This window comes from Schistocerca piceifrons, chromosome 3, assembly GCF_021461385.2.
Source record: "Schistocerca piceifrons isolate TAMUIC-IGC-003096 chromosome 3, iqSchPice1.1, whole genome shotgun sequence".
NCBI lineage: Eukaryota > Metazoa > Arthropoda > Insecta > Orthoptera > Acrididae > Schistocerca > Schistocerca piceifrons.
This window is the reverse complement of record NC_060140.1, coordinates 322,624,301-322,644,243: the sequence shown is the minus strand read 5'-3', so window position 1 is coordinate 322,644,243 and position 19,943 is coordinate 322,624,301. Positions and strand designations below refer to the sequence as shown.

The following is a 19,943-nucleotide window of genomic DNA, read 5'->3' as shown; positions in this document are numbered from 1 at the left end:
CCACACCATGATGCCTGAACTACCAAAACGATTATGTTCGACAATGCTCCTGTGTGATTACATGTTCCCACATCTTTCCATATGAGGGTACATCCAGAATTACTATTCAGACTGGATCTGCTCCCGTCCAAAAACAGCAAGCGAATAGATTCCTCCTTGTTCCAGCTGCTATGCTCTTGGCACCATAGCTAATAATGTTGCTGATGTGCTGGTATCAACAGAACATAACATACTTGTTATTCAGCAAAGAGACCATCTCCAGCAGTCGCCATGCCACTGTGGAGCATGAGATTGTACACTTTGCAGTCCTGTTAATCGTGGTTGCAGCTGCACCCGCTGTTGGAAGTGGGCCTTTTCTTGCCTGCTTCGCAAAGTAGTGGTCGTCTACTGCTGTAGTTAACTGTGTATGACTACATCCTCTCCTGTGGACAGCAGTGTCTGTGGTTTGGAATGTTCCCTATCCATATGAAACTATGCTGTGAACCATATCAAACTCTTGGGTTACACTCATCAGACTTTGTTCTCCTTCCAGTTTACCAATGATTGTTTCCCATGTGAAGTCATCTGAATGTTGTCTCCTGGTCATGTTGTAATGGAGGATACCACTACAGTGCACTACATTGCTCACTGGTTGAAACAGACTGTCTTTTCCATTCCTTAAACGGCCTTGTGTTGTAGGGACAGGTCCATTTGGGGCTATAGTCATACTGGCCTTAGGCCATGTGACATCCAACTTTCTGTGCATGAAGGGACACCTCTGGCAACATGCTCTTGCACTTTCAGTCATATCGACCAGTAGTCAATATCTTACGTTACTTTATCTACTTCATTTCTGAGTTTTGCAGAGCAGTGTTTGGAGACTCAAACAGAGGAAATCACTTGTTTTGTGTGTTTGGCATTAGCTAATCATTTCCTCTTGATTCAGCATGATTATTGCATAACTTTCATATTACCATTTGCTTGAAACTTTCACATTCTCTTTAAGAGTTGCATTGCTCTGTTTGAGATTTTCTTTGCTTAAATATCTTTGTTAAATGATTAACAACAATAGAAATCCATGGCTGGAAAAATATGTGGAATAAGGGAAGGGAAAACACTCACCTCCTGCATTCCAATTCATGGTGCATAGAAACACATAAGAAATATAGTACTCACACTAGTTTTCAGCCTCTTGCTCATACTCTAGCAACAGTAGATATATTCATAATGTAACCACACAAGACACCCAAATACACATTCCTGTGGTCGCAGCAAGTCTCAGTGGCACTGGGAGTAGGCCTTACTTATGTATTAGGTATTTTATTGTTAGTCTAGGGTGAAAGAAACTATGAAAGGTTGGTTGATTGATTGATTGATTTGAGGGAGGGGACCAAACAGCAAGGTCAGCAGACCTGTCAGATTAGGTAAGGATGGGGAAGGAAGTCAGCCATGCTCTTTCAAAAGAACCATCTCGGCATTTCCCTGAAATGATTTACAGAAATCACAAAAATCCTAAATCTGGATGGCCAGAAGTGGGCTTGAACAGTGATCCTCCCGAATGTGAGGCCAATGTGCTAACCACTGTGGCACCTCGCTCAGTGAAACTCTAAAATGGTTAGATTTCTTTGCTGGTCACTGGGCTAAAAGTTCAATCTGTGAACTTCTTGTATCGGTTTCACTGTGCTTCAGTTTTATTAAACCTTCTCACAAAATCATAAAACCTGCCAGATGTGCATAAAAAAATGCAGAAAGATGAAAGGGGTGAGGGGGAGGGTGCAACTTTCGGAGTTCTACCAAGCGTGCAGGATTCACTACAAATACTCTAAGTTGAATTATAAAACACTGTAAATGGACATCATATTTTTTTACTTTCTATTAATTAATTTTTTCTCTAATACATTATGTAATGTTGGCACTGACAGCTCAGAATATATGTAATCAACTGTCTCAAATTCCATTTGCATCGATTCTATACGTTATTTTGGCACTTACACCCATTTTGTCTATGTTAACATGTTTAAACTCAATTTATATCTATTGTTTTCAGGCTTTATAGTATCTGTCATTTATTACTACAACAATTATAAATTCAAATACACTGTTACTCACACTGTTTGATCCTGGGAAGTCATATCCACCCATAACTTTCATGTAGGCTTTTTCCAGCAATGAAATCCATAACTCATTTTTGTTTGTTGAATATGAGCACAGCAGTTCTCCTCTTCTTCCCAGTGGAAGGTTATCATCAATAATGATTTTACGAGGGACTCCATTGATATGTAGCTTGATCATGTATTTACCTATGGACAATTTAAAAAAAATTAAAACATTTTTAAATATAAGATAGCAAGAGGCTTAGATTTAGAGATACACACAAACAATGGGTGAGAGGGAGAGGAGGAGGAGGAGGAGGAGGAGGAGGAGGAGGAGGAGGAGAGAGAGAGAGAGAGAGAGAGAGTGTGGGGGGAGGGGAGGGATGGGGGGAGTGTTTCCCAATCCATTCTGACTGCTCTGATAAGAAGGGAGTGACTGTACACTTCAGTATGCATCCCTGAGTCTATAATTTCACTGGTGCAATCCTTATGTATCTCCGTATTGCACCACAGAAAAATAATGGAATTTTTAAGCAAAAAAAAGAGGTCATTGTTTGAGTATAGATGTCCCTAATTACAATCTAGTGCTACACTTCTGATAAAAACTTGAACACATAACTTTTTTTAAAACTTCTGTGCGTTGTACAGATCATGGGAGGACATGGAACAGAGAGGTGAAGCAACTGACTGGGAGTGTAGACTAGTGTTCATAGTATCCTCAGAGCTGTTGGTACAACATAGAGACCATCTCATTCATAGGGTGTCAATGTGTCAGCAGGGAAAGGTGTTGACTGTCTTTGGAAATGGAAAGGTCTTCCCAATAAGGAATTACTGGATTCGGTAAGTGCACCATCACAGTTTTATGTCAGTGGCTGATATCCTCAATAAGACTGTCCCATCATACATGTACACAAAAGAAAATAATATTGTTTCAAGATAATGAGCTTGTGTTCACCCAGCTCACTGCCAAGAATCTGGAACATAAAGCAGAAATTGTGACAGGATGTCAAAGCTTCTTCTTCTCACTTCAGAGGAAATTGCACTGGATGAACATTCAGAGCAGAGCTGCACAATGGCTTTTTCCCCATCCAAGACTCTGCTTGGTGACAGCCACTTTAATGACTGTAAATCACTAGTCTCATCACACAAAACAGCAATTCTCACAATCATTGTGTCAGAACAGGACTCATTCATATGAGGAGAATTTAGGATTGTTACCATATCTGAAAAAGTCTGTGCAGGACCCAGTTTTCAGTTTCATTGAAACTCACCAGAACAATCTGGAACAACGAGCCAAAAACCCACAATGGTGTGCAAGGAGTCAGGCTGACTTGTACGAGTTATTGTGTTGAAAAAGGTTGTATGTCTTCTCCACCAAAAACCTCACAAAGCACATGGCACTGTGGACCACAACCATTATGATGAAGAAGAATTTTTTCCCCGCCTTATTAACTAACACACACAACGATTTCTTAAAATTTCTTCAGCCCAGGATGGAATAACAGAGAAGAGAGATTGCTACTCACCACATAAAGGTGGTGTTGAGTTGCCAACAGCACAATAAAAAAGAATGCTAAAATATTTAGAGTTTCAGGAGAGGTTTCCCTCCCGTAGTAGTAACACATACACACACACACACACACACACACACACACACACACACGTGCGTGCGCACTCACGCATCTGACATGAGAACAATCTACCTGGCATGGATAGTAGAGGGAAGTGAGAGGTGAGAGGCAGGGTAGGGGAAGGATAGCACGGGGGTGGGTGGGGGGGGGGGGGGGACACATCTGACCATCTGTTTGTGCATGCAGGGACATGGTGAAGACAGGATACAGCTGCTTGCGGTTCAGCTGTCTCTTGGCCATATTTTGGTAGTGGCCATTCACACATACGGACAGCTTGTTAGTTTTCGTGTCCAGGTATAAAGCAGCACAGTGGTTGCAAATTAGTTTGTAGATCACATGCCAGCTTTCCTAGGTAGCCCTACCTTCCAATGAGTGGGAGATGCCTATGACAGCATATGGTTCAAATGGCTCTGAGCACTATGGGACTTAACATCTGAAGTCATAAGTCCCCTAGACATAGATGTACTTAAACCTAATGACATCACACACATCCATGCCTGAGCACGATTCAAACCTGCGACCACAGCAGCAGCGCGGTTCCAAACTGAAGCACCTAGAACCGCTCGGCCACAGCGGCCGGCCCTGTGACAGCACTGGAATAGGTTGTAGCGGGAAAATGTATGGGACAGGTGTTACATCTAGGTCTACTGCAGAGATATGAGCCATGATTCAAGGGTTGGGAACAGGGGTGGAGTAGGGACACACAAGAATATTTTGTAATTTGGGAGATCACCAGAATGCCACTGTGGGACAGGTGGGAGGACAGTGGGGAGGAAGTTTCTCATTTTAAGAAACAACAAGGGGTACCCGAAATCCTGGTGGAGACAGATGGGCTGGCCGTTGTGGCCGAGCGGTTCTAACCACTTCAGTCTGGAACCACGCAACCGCTACGGTCGCAGGTTCGAATTCTGCCTCAGACATGGAGACATGGATGTGTGTGATGTCCTTAGGTTAATTAGGTTTAACTAGTTCTAAGTTCTAAGGGACTGATTACCTTAGATGCTAAGTCCCATAGTGCTCAGAGCCATATGAACCATTTTGAGACATATGGTGGGTATGTGGCGGGTGGGTGGGGTAAGTGACTGGAAGAGAGACGAGGCACACAGCAGACCTGTTTGTGGACAGGTTTGGGAGGGTAATTTTGGTCTGTGAAGGCTTCAGTGGTGCCTAGACTGAAGGAAGATACTTCTTGGTGTGGAATTGTCAACAGTTGTACAACTGCAGGTATTGTAGGTGGTTGGTAGGTCTGATGTGGACGGAGATATGGATGTAGCAATCCTTGAAGTGGATGTCAACATCGAGGAGGGAAGTTTGTTGGGGTTAGGAGGACCAAATGAAGTGAACAAGGAGAACGTGTTGAGGTTCTGGAGGGATGTGGATAGAGTTCCTAAGATGCCCACTGCTGTACCATAAGTTTATTCGTAGGTGATGCCTTCAAAGAAGAAGTAATTATGAGTGAACACATAGTTGGCCATGGTGAGCAGGAAAAGGGTTGTAGGTTTGGAGTCAGTCAGGCATTGGAAAAAGTAGTGTTCAATAGCTGCGAGGCCATGGGAATTGGAGATGTTAATGTAGAGACAGGTGACATGCACGGTGATAAGCAGTTCACCAGATGGTAAAGGAGCAGGAAGTGTGGAGAGTCAGTGGAGAAAATGATTGGTGTCTTTTATATAGGAGGCCACATTCAGCATAATAGGCTGAAGGTACTGTCCACGAGAGCAGATATTCTATCTGTAAGGACGCAGCAAGCATCCAGAATGGTGTGTCCTGGGTGGTTTGTTATATGAGCTTTAGGAATCATCTTGAAGGTAGGAGTGTGGGGAGTGGTGGGGATAAGGAGAGATGTAGACTCAGGGCAACTGTTCTAGGATGGAGGAAGGACTGGAGATCCTACTCTTCTTTCCTATGTTTTTCTTGTCACCTTCAGAACCACACAGGCTCTGATTTTCTAGCCACCCTCTATGAATGATCTCATCCACACACGAAACATGACTACATGCCCATGTGGATTGTAGGTGCAGTGTCTCATGCCCCACATTCTTCTCACTGATCGAATTATTCCCGGACTCTCGAATTTATGTCATTACCTACCTTCAGCATTGCATATCTTCGCATGCTTTTCTGTTACCTTCCTGTACCATACACACTTCATTGCACCCTCTATATAACCCTTTCCCCTTTAATCTCCTTGTTCAAGCATGCACATACTAATCCAATTTACTGCAATTACACTTTCTGCCATCTCTTCACACAACTCCACCCACCAACCTGCATCCTACTATTATCATCTGTTTATCTGTCTGTCTGTCTTTGATCTCACTGTGTTTTCACATTAATTTAGCTCATTTTCATCTATCATTAAGGGCCCTACTCACTTGTGTTTCATCTTTTTCTATTTCATCCTTTCTGTGATTTTTCTTTGACAGCTGTCACCCACTCCACACCATGAAGTTTATTCCACGCTGTCTAGCCACCTGTGGTTGTCCCATCTGCAGTGATGAGCAGCCAGTCTCCAAATACGTCAAGTGTCTCACTGAGGTCACCACAGACCCAATTACCCTCCCAACCTCATTCAGGAACAGATCTCCTGTGCCATGTCTCTCCATTCACCTACCACTCCCCACATATCCACTATCCCCCACAAAGGAGCACTTCTCTCATGACTCAGCACCACCCTGAATTGGAGCAAATGAATCACATTCTATACCAGGGTGTCGACTACCTCTCATCATGCACTGAATTTAAAATATCCTTCCCACTCCTCCCACAGTGGTTTTCCACCACCCACCCAAGCTACGCAATATCCTCATCCATCCTTACTCCAGCTCTGTTGAAGCGGTCTCACGCTAAAGTTGTGGAGAGTGGTGCTAGACACAGGAAGTACAACTTCATGAATGCAAGAAATTGTGCTAATGAAATTTTATTTGCTCTGTGGTGCTAAGCAAGTTTGTCTCTGGTCTAATTATGGATGTAATACTACATATATGGGTGGACAGAGGGACCAGTGCTTACGTAGTACACCAGCCTCATATTGGACGAAATCTGGCAATGTTGGTGCTAAAGTGAGAAGCTAAAAGTTAGAAGCACAGGTGTTTCTGTAGGAATGCTGCTATCTTTGGCTCTGTCCCTCATCCAGCCCAAACTGATAGCTGGCAAAGGTGAAGGGATAGCAGTTATACATGAAACATTTGTACGCCTCATTGTGTGTAAGTTGAGGGTGCACAGAGTTTTTTATTTTGTGAACATTAACATCAAAGAGGTCAGTTTTTCTTTGTTTATTGTTTGCTGATATGCAAACTGATAACAGTGATATGTCCAGAGAGTCAGTCTACAAGTTTTAATATCATTTTTTTCTTTTAGACTAAGGTAATCAATTATGCTTCACAGCAAGCCCTGATAGAGGCAGAGGGCAAGATTCAGAGGTGGAGCTGAAAAAAAAACATAAAAGAAAATTACTGGAGAAATTGCAATTACCACAAAAAAGTGCCCTACAAAAATTATTGTGCAGTCGCTCAATGCAGTTGTTTGACCAGACGTCAAAAGCAGAGTCAATCAGTGAATGACAGATGAAAGCAAAGAGGAAGAAACTACTGAAGTACTTTGAGTAAGGACGACAATCAGTCTACTTATTCTACTGCTAAATCTGAGCCAGTGGTGATGTTTTTATCAACTGACATCGAAAGGTTAGATTCGAAAAGAAATTCAGTAGCTCCCTCACAGTCAAATCTAGCCGGATCTTTGGGACTGGCAATTGATTTGAATTACGCAGAAAAATTGGCCAGATATTACTAATGCTTCAGTGATGGAAATTCTGGTACAAAACGGTCCTCCAGAAATTCCTTCATCACTCACATTGCCAAGAAATGAAGATGGTCAGCACTTTTCCAAAGATTTTTGCTATCAGTGAAATTAATTCAAGAACTTGGTTCATTTACTCTAAATCTTAAGATGTCACCTACTGCTTCTGTTACCAAATCTTCAAAATTAAATAAAAACCACATGTAGCAAGTAAACTCTGCAAACCTGAACTATTTAACTCATGGATTCATCGTAGTGATGCCCTTCAAAAACATGAATGCTTGGAGGATCATATTTTATCCTTCACCAAACGGAATGGTTGGAATTGAAACAAAGGCTAAAAAAGAGCTACTCCATTACGACTAAGGCTAAGAAAGAGCCGCGCCATTGACAACATGGACAAAGCATGAATAAGTCAAGAAAAGAAACAATGGCAAGATGTTTCAGCAAGAATAATTGCAGTGACAGACTGTTTAGCACAAATGAATTCAGCATTTCGGGGTTCTTTGTCAACAATTTACCAACCTGACAATGGAAACATCCTGAAACTGACAGAAATAATTGTATCTTTCGATGCACCGATGAAGGAACACTACATTGTATTCATGACAAGGAGGCTCATCATCACTACCTTGGACTGCAAATTCAAAATGAAGTGACTGAAATGTTAGATAAGTTGTAACTATATTTGTATTCATGGGTATGTGTGCGGATGGATATGTGTGTGTGTGCGCTGGAGTGTATACCTGTCCTTTTTCCCCCCTAAGGTAAGTCTTTCCGCTCCTGGAATTGGAATGACTCCTTACCCTCTCCCTTAAAACCCACATCCTTTCGTTTTTCCCTCTCCTTCCCTCTTTACTGATGAAGCAACCTTGGGTTGCGAAAGCTTGAAATTTGTGTGTGTGTGTGCGCGTGCGTCTGTGTGTTTTATTGTGTCTATCTACCAGTGCTTTCCCATTTGGTAAGTCACAGCATCTTTGTTTTTTTATATATATTTTTCCCCCACATGGAATTTTTCCCTCAGCTAAGGGAAAGATGCTAGGTGATATTCGAGCAGCAAAATATTATGCTGTCATCCACAATTGCATCCCAGACATCAGTCATCAAGAACAAATGAGTTTGTGTATCTGTTACAGCAAGGTGTCGACTGTTCCAGTTCCAACCATAGTAAAAAAATTCATTCAGTTTTTAGTAGCGAGAAATACAACTGGAGAAGGGCTGTTGAAGGTTATAATAAAAGCGCTTGAAGAAAACAATTTAAACATCATGGATTGTACAGTCCAAGGATATGATAAAGGAGCTAATATGAAAGTAAAGTCCACAAGAATACAGGCTCGAGTTTTGCAGATCAACAAGTGGGCAATGTTTACACCATGTTTTACAGCTTGAACTTGATCCTTGGAGACATGAGCAAATGTAGTATGGACGCAATATTTTTCAGCATAATACAACAACACTATTTTTGGCATCTATAGAAAGGTGGACTATTCACAACTGGGAATCAAACACTGAACCTTTGAATTTGCAGTCAGACTTCTGTCCTCTTAGTCACCAACCCAACAGTCACAATATTACCTACAATCACAATACTGCAAGCACAAACTGGTAATGGCCATTTACAATATGCAGTACTCACCAAAAGGATTGTATGCTGGTTGCTTTTTCTTATTACGGGGATAAATAATAGATGTTATAAGGCTTCTGCCAAATCTCTTTTCATACAATGCACTGACAGCTAATGATGCAACAAAAGAACAGTCAGATATGACCTGAAAATAGAAACATCTCATAAGTTTCTTGTGAATGTGCTGGGTTCTTCACAAAAAAACTGTAGTGTCTTAGATTAGAGACTGATACCTTCCTTGATGAGAAAAGAAATTTGTAAAAAAAAACAATGGGAAAACACTCAAACATACTCACTGTAAAAGGAAAACTCAGAGCAGTACTCACCATTATTAAAAGTGATTATGGTATTTCTTATACTCATATTTAAAACAGTCACTATAATGACTAAAATGAAGGACACAATATGCTAGTCTTAACTGCCTCAGGTAAAATCTCATGCCCACCAAGATAAATTTTAAGTACCAATCTTTTGAACGAAAGACACCTCCTTTCACAGCAGATGTAAATACTTATATATTTCCCTCTAAAACAGCATGTGCCTGATTGATTGACACAGTTTATTATGGTACAAAAAAAAAAAAAAAAAAAAAAAAAAAAAAAAAAAAAAAATACCAATAGAAATGCATGGCATTCAGCTTATTTTCTGAAAACTAACTAAATATCTTACCTGAGACTAATAGTAAAGGAAATGTAAAGTAAACCTGAATACATTATATCTACATTTTCTAGCTGTAGAAAATATACAAAAGAAGAATGTTTTTGAACTCACTGTCTGTTTGATACTGAAGCAATCAACATGTGACCCAACAACCATCTTTGGTTCTGAGCAGAATTCCTCTGGCCGAGCCCATCGTGCAAAATCCTTCCGCTGTTTTGGTGACAATGGCAGTGGACCATCACGGTCTGTGTATGGTAACGAATATTGGAATCGTTCTGATAAATCAACACTCATAAACGGTACATATTCTTTTCCATTTATATTTGAAGTCTGTAATAAAACTCGTTTCTCTTCTTCTGTATAAGTATCTTGTCCAGTAATTTTCAAATGTGCACTGCTGCCACGATGAAGCTGTGGTCCAGTTCCTAAGATATAAAAGAAAAAAAAGATTTTTTAAAAATGAAATCATTTCTGGTTTTGGCTGTTAAAACATTATTAACTGTGACTGCAATTTTGAAATGTTGTCATTTTTCAAGTGTCGTCAGATGTTGTAACCCATTCAAATAATATACGGCTGTGCTATTGTGTACAAGCAGTTTCATGAGAGGATGTTTATTTTCAACTGTTCCATACATCATATACATTATAGAGCTAGTGAAATAATGATGTAAACACCGAAATTTAACTTTCTTGTTGTAGTCATGCAGTTACATAACAGTTTTCATTTTAAGAATATTGTTTTGTTGTGTGTGTTTAATGTGTGTTCTATATTTTTACAGACATGTCAAACGGAGAAAGAATTCCATGCACTTTCCACAGAGGAAATGTCAAGATTATGGGATTCTCAAATAATAAAGCACAGAGGGAAAAATAATCATGTTTCCAATATTTAAAACTCCAGTATGTAGAAACCAGAAATAAAACAACACTAAATAAGATTAGAATAGATTATGTTTAGAAATTAAAGCCCTAAAAGTATTTGATTTTTATTTAGTTTTATTTATTTATTTTAGTTTTAAGTTCCACAGACTCTTAATGTGTATGTGTCACTAGGGTGTAGATTGTGTTAGATTATTACAATAATAAACATATGTAAAAGGTCATAAGGCTTACAATCTAAATCATATTGAACAGATACAAGAAAAGGGAGGTCCAAGTGTTTGGATAATTGTAGTGATAATAGTTACACATACAAACAACAACTTTAACACACTAATTCTTTAAAAAAATGTTTTGTTAAAAAGTGAGATACCAGTGATATACAGTAAGTTCACACAGCAATGCTTAAAATTACTAACAATGCACAAAGTATTATTACACACTGTCAAAAATTTCCTGTAAAGACGAGAAAGAATTATCCAAAAAATACATATCCCCAATAACTTACTTGACACGAACTGGAAGTTTATTGTATTCCTCTATGCTTGAATAACTTATTCTCTTCTGCACCATCCCATTTTTTTTTTTAATCTTCATGAAGATTAAGCTTATTTCCTGTATAATGATCAGGATATGCACTGTTAATTTTGTAAATTATACAATTCTTGTTGACAAGACACCAACACACACAAATGTATTGATATGACATGGTGAGGAAACCCAGCTTTTTCTGCAAGAGCATCTAGGATGGACTCTACTCATAATTCTGATGACTCTCTTCTGTGTCATTAAGACTTTATTTGGTTGTGACTGGTTTCCTCAGACTATAATTCCATAAGTCATAAATGAATGGCAATATCCAAATTGTGTATCCTTGATTGTTTCCTGGTCACAAACAGATGCAATTGAGAAAATGGCAAAGGCTGCCAAATTCAGTCTCTTATATACGTCGATGAAGTCAACTGACCAGTTCAGGTTGATATTAGTATAGGTATTCCCAGAGTTTGGAAGACTCACTCTCAATATTTCTTTGTTACAACATTTTATCTCAGCATTTTCTTTTTTTGTGTGCTGTCTGAAACTGAATGAACTGAACATTGTTCACATTGAGGGACAGATGATTTGAATATAGTGGCAACAGTTTTTTCTTTGCTGCAGCTGGGTCCTTTGACAATTGTAATGATTGTGTCATCTGCAAACAGGGTGGCTCATACAGCACAGCACATCACTTACAAAAATTAAGAATAGTAAAGGAGCAAGCACTGAGCCCTGCGATACTCAACCTTTCACTGTGAGAGTGACAAAACAGAATTATTTCAACACTACCTTTCACTTTCTGTCATCTAGAAATGACTTCAGCCACATCCCTATTTTACCATTTAAGCCATAGTGCTCATCAGATTTCCTACACAAAACTCTATGAACTACTCAGTATAAGGACTTAGATCAGAGGTAAAATGACATTAGGCAACTATCCAGTATCGAGCCTAAATTTACCATCTGGCCTGACACTAGATAGCAGATTTTCAATAAATTATGAAAATTTCACAAAACTGACTTTAGTTAGTTCACATGTAAGATACTCTAAACACAAATAAAATGACAAAGTTTTCAAATCAAAACACAGTTTATTATTCATTTTAACACAAAAATAAATCAGCACATGTACTGAATTAGAGGCAAGTTCTGGTGAATGAATACCAATTTCTCTGCATTAATGGATAACAGGCAGTTCTGTTTGTCCTCAGAAATAAGTTCAGCTTCAGATAAAAGTCTTTTGCTATATACATTGCAGCAAGGTGCTGAAAGGTAAATTCTGGAAAACTTTGCCAAATTCAGGTACTGTGTCACATTTGGGGATCACCACATACAAGGGTCATGACTGCAGTCAATTCAAACTGTCTTCAAATAATTGTTTCAGTATCCTCGCCAATGAACACTGTGATGGAGGCAGATGAGCTGGTATGTGTAGTGCAGCAGCAGAGTGCTGAAGTCTGCCATGGAGGGTGTATACAACGTAGTACGAGTAGACCTGCTGGCCGAAGCGTTTACCTGCTGGTGGCAGTAGGTCAGGTGGGCCAATGCTTATGTGGAGTTCAATCACCATGGACTTCAGCTTCCACTTCGTGCCACGTGTTGTTGCAGAGTGCTTAGTCATTAGCCTTCCACACCAGCCATGTGCTGAGTTATTCCCGTGCCCATTTCTATGTTGTGGTATCGCAGCAGTGGGTAATTGTTCAGGTGCAGAAGTTAGCACAGGAAGTTCCAGGGATGTAAGACAGCAACTGGTGCCGCCCAACCACTAGCTGTGCAAGTGCCACACCCCCTGAGGTGAGGCACCACTGACACCATTAATCAAGAGGATAAAGTGACCCCTGACTGCTGTTGTACCCAGTTCTTACAGAGTGGTAGACAAGTTTTTGCTGAGATGTTGTGTAGCTCCAGTCTACATCCATCTACTACCAACATAGCGTAATTGAACTTTTGAAAGTAATACCTCAGAACTGGCCTCAAGATTTTTGTTTATGTCTTCATTGTGAACAGTTGAAGTGTTTGACTTGCTCCAGAATTGGTTAGAACTTGTATCTGGAATTTATCAAGGAGTCATTCCACTAAAGTATAACATAACAGTTTCTAAGAGGTTCTGTTCTCTCATTCCTCTTATTCTGCCTAAGAATCCACGCACCATCCTGATGGGACATGAATACTTTTAGCTACGAGAGTACCTAGCCACTTCATATGTCAGTTCAGACACTTTGATTCCCATAGATTGACTCACATGGCAGGATTGTTTTCCTCTCATGGGGTTATCTTTGCCAGAAATTATTTAGTCACCATCACCCTGCGAAGTATCCGTGCCAACTGTCTAGTGTAGTGGCATTGTCACACTGGTGCAGATATTCAACTGGTGATGAAGGTTGTTCTTATGCATGTGATGCCCATATCTTTCTTTCTTTTCCACTTTTCCTGGTGTTCAACTTGGGCCACCATGGACCTGGCATTTCTGCACTGCTGACAGGAACAATTGTATCTCTAGAAGGTGCAGCAAAATCTGCAGCAGCAGCAACAGGATTAGATGCAGGCACAGATAAACCAGAATGTGGACTTCCTTTGCACCCTTGCCTCACCAGTGGGGGATCAGGTGTCAGCTGTGGAGTCTTCTTCGCAGCCCCCACCACCCCAGCCCCGTTTGCTGGTTTTGATGAGTCAGTGGAATGGTGGGAGAATTATCTGAGCCAGTTCTTAATCCACTGCCAGGTAAGGCGTATCTTCTATCCAGCTGTTAAGGCTAACTTGTTGTCATCCTGCAGTGAGAGTTTATATGAAGCTGACCAAAATTTGAGACCCTTCACCAATCCCGAGAAACTCCCTTTTGAAGAGCTTTTTAGGTTGCTTATGCAGTATTTCAGACATAAAACCCATGCGATGGTGGCACAGTTGCAGTTTCACTAGCACCACAACCACTCTGGGCAGTCGTATGCAGCCTGGATCACCAATTTACAGGGCCTCTTGTGCAAGTGTCATTTTTAATATTCCAAATGTGCTACCTTTTATGCAGACTCACAATTTCATGATGTGATTGTCTAGTTTGCTCCAGATCCTGAGGTTCAGACTATTACCCATTTGATAATGATTGACCCCTGACTTTGAGCTTATATCCTGGTCACATTGCATTACAAACATCAGTGTGTTGTACCCTGTCATAATTGTGGAAATGTCTACTTAAATGTGTATGAATATTACATCTTAGTTCGAATGGGGGAGGGGGAAGGGGGGAGGGCAGAGGGGGCCGACATACACAATAACATTTAAGAGAAACTGTGCTTTTTTTAGCTTTTTCGGTGAGTGTCAACTTTAAATATGCATAAAAACCAGACTGTAAATAGGAGAAAAATTTCCTTTGCATAGTTTAAAGATACAACCTTGTTCTATTTACAGGCAGATTTTCATTATTTTCTGATTACTCGTTTCATCACAACAACATCAAATGCAAGATGCTGCGATTGAGCTTACTGTCCTAGCTACTGTGACAGAAAAGGCACCAGTGTTGAGCTTTAACTTTTGTTGGTTACATCATATGTCTTTACTACTGAGTACTCCTTGTGTTTTATTAAAAAACTAAAAACCCGCCTCGATTGCAAAAAAAGCACCTAGTGTTAACCTAGGTTTCAGCGTAGTTAACACTAGGTGCTTTTTTCGCAATCGAGGTGGGTTTCTAGTTTTTTAATATATTAACCAACGATTGCTGACGCGCTGCGATGTTGAAGGTTCTCCTTGTGTTTGTTATTTAAGAGTTTGTAAAGCAATTGTGTTAGTAGCTGCAATACAAGCGAGGCTGTGGTGAAGCTTAGTTGTTTACACCAGTGTGCTGCCATTGTTCTAATGCGCCACAAGCATGTGTTCTTCAGCGAAGAACGGCAATTTCATAGTCGAATTCCAGTAAAGCATTGCCGCATTCAGTTTTTATTGGAAGTAAAGGGAAATAATATGCAAAATCACAAATAAATTCTCAATATGCAAGCAGCTCACAATAAATGAACATTTGTATGGCACAGTTCAACAGTAAATGGAAAAGTCGATTAGCTCAAATAAACCTCGCAGTACAGAATGATAAATCTAATAAAACCTACTTCAATCACTTTCACTGCTGGCTGTAGTCTCGTTGCTGCTATTGCAGTCGTCTACATGGATCAGCAATGGTTCTGTTGCTATGTCAAGACAGTCGACTCTTTGTGCATAACTGTTTTCAAGGTTGTGTACAAGACTAGCAGAGCTTAGTGACACAACTGTAAAGTACCATTTATTTTGAAATTCTTGTCCTCCTTTGCTAACTTGTATTTGAAAAATGCACAAATAAGTTCAATGGTATTCAACTTGCAGTACACTACAGGCAACCAAAGGAGTTTAATTTCCTCGAACACTGATTGCAATGTGCTTTCCAAAAGGCTTTTCCTGTGCCCTGAAGTGCAGTTGCACATGTTCCAATAGGCCAGATGTATTAAATTGCTCACATGATATGACATTGGATGGAAGCTCTACATTATTGCTTTCCATTCTTTCAATAATAGAATCCTTTCTTCATTCTGTAGATGGATTTTGGGATTTATTATTGTAATATGGAGTCTGATATAAAACAATTGCAGATCTGTTTGGCAATTTTTCAAGAACGCTGCTAAGCCACTCTTCACAGTGTCTGGCATTCATTTTAGAATGATAATCTGTACTTCCTTTTTGCCCAACTAAACATAAGTTAGCATTCTGCATGAACCCATCTTTGTTCCTAATAAAGCATATTATAATCCTTCTTCCAGAACCAGATGGTGTTTGAATTTCTGTTCTCCAGCCATTCCTCTTCCTCTGTGATAATTGTATACATTTTCTTCGGTATAAGGCTTTTTTTGTTCCTGCAAAACAAACTTTCTGGGATGATTTGCACTACACCAACTCTCTTCAGTGTAATAAACAGTCCATCCAGTGTTGCATAAGTGTCTTAAATCCCACAAGAACTTGACTCTTTTTCCTGGTACTTGGTTATTTTCCATCAGCACAGGTTTTTTGCTGAAATTTTTGTCTCTAAAGCCCAATTTTCGAATAGCACGCCGAAGGGTTGTTTCACTAATATCAGGAAAATCTTTCATTTCATTCTTCAACTTTTCCAACATGGCTGCCACTGTTAGAAACTAGTTTTCCTCATAGAAGTCATGGATTTTTCTTTTTATGACTCTATGTGTAAACTTGTCCAAAACAAAATTCTGTCACCTGCCAGAACTGTTTTTTGGTGATACAAGACATGAAGTTTCTCATATTATCTTCAAATTTGCTGCTCTGTACTTTCATTAATACCAACACATTCAGAAGTTCTCTTTACTGGCTGTGATATGGAACTGCCCGTACCCTGTTCTTTTTTGGTGTTAAAGTAAGCACACCCGCTGATCACCATAGACTTTTCGCAACTCCGTAAATGAGTAATTGATGCATGGTTTCACACAAGTACAACACAACTAATTATGTTACGAGCACACTCTCACATTAATACACAACAGCAAGTCGGAGCACAATTGTTTTCTATCTGACAGAAAGGTGCAATGCAAACACTGCAACAATGAACAATGAAGTGGAAACTGTTCAGAAGTCTGGCATCATAGCACATGGTGCTTAGAAATGCAAAAACAGTCAAAATAAAGATGTGTTATTAGCACTTTATGTAGATTTATATGCATAGAAACATAATGTCTTTGGAAGGCAACAACAGATCTTGTTTTTACACTATTCATCTCATAATATGAATCACCATTAGATGAAGAGTAACACTCTTTTTTTCTTTCTTTTTTTTTTTTCTTTGAGTCATCAGTCTTCTGACTGATTTCATACAGCCTACCAAGAACTCCCCTCCTGTGCCAGCCCTTCATCTCAGAGCAGCACTTGCAACCGACGTCCTCATTTATTTGCTGGATGTATTCCAATCTCTGTCTTCCTCTACAGTTTTTGCCCTCTGCCGCTCCCTCTAGTACAGTGGAAGTCATTCCCTGATGTCTTAACAGATGTCCTGTCATCCTGTCCCTTCTCCTTGGCAGTGTTTCCACATATTCCTTTCCTCTAGGTATCTGAGCAGAACCTCCTCATTCCTTACCTTATCAGTCCACCTAATTTTCAACATTTGTCTGTAGCACTACACCTCAAATGTTTCGATTCTCTTTTGTTCCAGTTTTCCCACAGTCCATGTTTCACTGCCATAAAATGCTGTGCTCCAAACGTACATTCCCAGAAATGTCTTCCTCAAATTAAGGCCTATGTTTGATACTAACAGACTTCTCTTGGTGAGGAACGCTCTTTCTGTCAGTGCTAGTCTGCTTTTGATGTCCTCTTTGCTCCATCTGTCATTGGTTATTTTGCTGTCTGCATAGTAGAATTCCTTAACTTCATCAACTTTGTGACTGTCAACCTGATGTTAAGTTTCTTGCTGTTCTCATTTCTGCTACTTCTCATTACTTTCATTTTTCTTAAATTTACTCTCGATCCATATTCTGCACTCATTAGAGTGTTCATTCCATTCTACAGATCATGCAATTCTTCTTCACTTTCACTCTTGCAACACAGGTGTCCTGCTCATTGTGCAAACCAGTAGTGCTGCCCCAATTGTCATTTGTTGTATGTTTCCCAAGATCGATGTGAAGGATATGTGTCGAGTATGCCATCAGATAGGCCATTTGGCAACTGTTGTGACACTCACTGGGCTATGACTCCGGCATTGGATGCCCTGGTGTATTCACTGGCCTGTGACGCTCCAAGCGATACCTTGCATGTATTGCTCAAGAGTAATTTGCTTACGCTGTTAGTGAATGGGCAACTGGTCGAATTTTAAGCAGACATGGGAGCAACATCAGTTTCATTAATATACGTACGAGCTGTTGTGGTGCCTGAAGTTTCAGTGGCTGCTTCTTCAGGTTGTGTCTTATAATTAACAGAGCATTCCTTTAAGGGTGAAATACTCCATCTCAGCACCTTACAAAACTGTGAAATATCTATTAACGTTGTTTCATTGTTTGTGGTCAATTCACCACTGCTGCAAAATATCTTTGAGCAAGCCAATTTTTCTGTTTTTAGCTTCCAGATCATTGATGAAGAGCATTTAGTGTCTCAATCTATTCCTTTTCATGATTTGCACACCTCGTTGCAGTCATACAGCCTGCTGTTTGAGAATATTTTGGGGCAGGCAGAAAATTTCAAGGCATATATTTCTCTTAAGCCATCAGCGAAACCTTAACTCTGTTGCCCCCGCTCCATTCTGCTTGCCATGTGCAGACATGGTAAAGGTTGAGTTGCAGCATTGGGAGGGTCAGGGCATCATTTCTTCTGTTTTCCCAGGTCGGTGGATGATGATTCGGAAGCCCGATGGCGCTGTGCACCTTTCCGGCTTGGGACCTGTGGAAGGTACATTAGCTTATTTGTTTTAGTTGTAAATATTTGTGATGTATTATTGTTTTTCTGATATGTTCTACATCCTGGAGGACCTCCTCATTGAAGATCAGTTGGAATGAAAGTAAATCAAATCTAATCTAATCTGGCAATTTTAATCTGACAATCAATGTGCAATTTGTCATGGATAAGTATTCCATCCCAGGGCAGGTGGAATTGTTGGCAAAGTTGTTAGGAGCATACTGCATCAACTTGTTCCATGCTTACTTGCAGCTGCCACTGGACACAGTTCTTCAGACTGTCTTGGTCCTTAAGAACCCATTTGGACTTTACCAGTTTACTTGCTTGCCTTGTGGAACCTTGTTTGTGCCTTGAATTTATCTATGGTTTTTGGATCAGTTGATTCAGGACATTCCTTATTGTGTCAATTACCTGCATGACATCTGGGTGGGCCCTACTCAGGAGCATCTATGAAACCTTTAGTCAGTTTTCAAACACCTCCTGGAGAATGCCTTCGTTGCAAATTGGAAAAGCAGTAAAGGCGATTAAAAGCCTCAAATGCAAAATGTCAGCAGGTATATATGAGCTACCAGTGTCACTTACAATCTGTACGACTTCACAAACTGCAAAGCTGCTTGCTCATGTTGCCAATTTATCATTCACTGAGGTAGTATTCCCCCACAGATTAAAAACTTCAGAAATGAAACCTTTTTTTCAAAAGTGATAATAGATATATTTGAAAATTATCGGCCCATATCACTCCTCTCATCATTCTCTAAAGTATTTGAGATACTGATGAAACAACAAACTCGTAAGTACTTAAATACCCACAAGCTGTTGAACATTAATCAACATGACTTTCAAACATGTAAAAGACCAGAAACTGCAATAATGCATAACACAAATGAAATAATTATCAATCTAGATAATAACTATAATATTGTAGAAGTTAATGTAGATCATTTGAAAACTTTCTTCAATGTCAGTTATGAAATCTTTTAGATAAGATGGGAGCAATTGGGATAGAAAATAAGTGGTTTCAATCTTATTTGCAAAATAGATCACAGGTTGTGGAATTTGCATCAACTCATTCCAATCATGACATCAGATAAGTATCTGATGGAAAGAAAGTCAAAATAGGTGCACCATATGGTAGTCTTTTAGACCCCCTTCTGTGCCATAATTATATAAATGATACAAAGACCTCAGAAATTGCAGCTAAGATCATGTTGTTTGCAGATGACACTAGTGTAATAGTGAGTGATGTTAAGGATCTCTGTCTACAACAACTAATCAAGTCATTGAAAGTATCTGCACTCATGGTTCAATGCCAACAGACTATGTAAAGAAAAAGTACATTCA

The 19,943-nt window shown here is 39.8% G+C and overlaps 1 protein-coding gene across 1 annotated transcript in view; it reads right to left on the bottom strand.

The window, feature by feature from the left end:
- Positions 1–19,943, bottom strand: part of LOC124788283 (calpain-7-like) — a 94,724-nt gene that overhangs the window by 33,470 nt on the left and 41,311 nt on the right. Inside the window, exons 4-6 of the mRNA XM_047255512.1 lie at positions 9,897–10,210; positions 9,138–9,270; positions 2,089–2,279 (exon numbers count right to left, since the gene is read on the bottom strand). Of these exons, the coding sequence (XP_047111468.1) occupies positions 2,089–2,279; positions 9,138–9,270; positions 9,897–10,210 (638 nt within the window). The remainder of the gene's footprint in view (positions 1–2,088; positions 2,280–9,137; positions 9,271–9,896; positions 10,211–19,943) is intronic.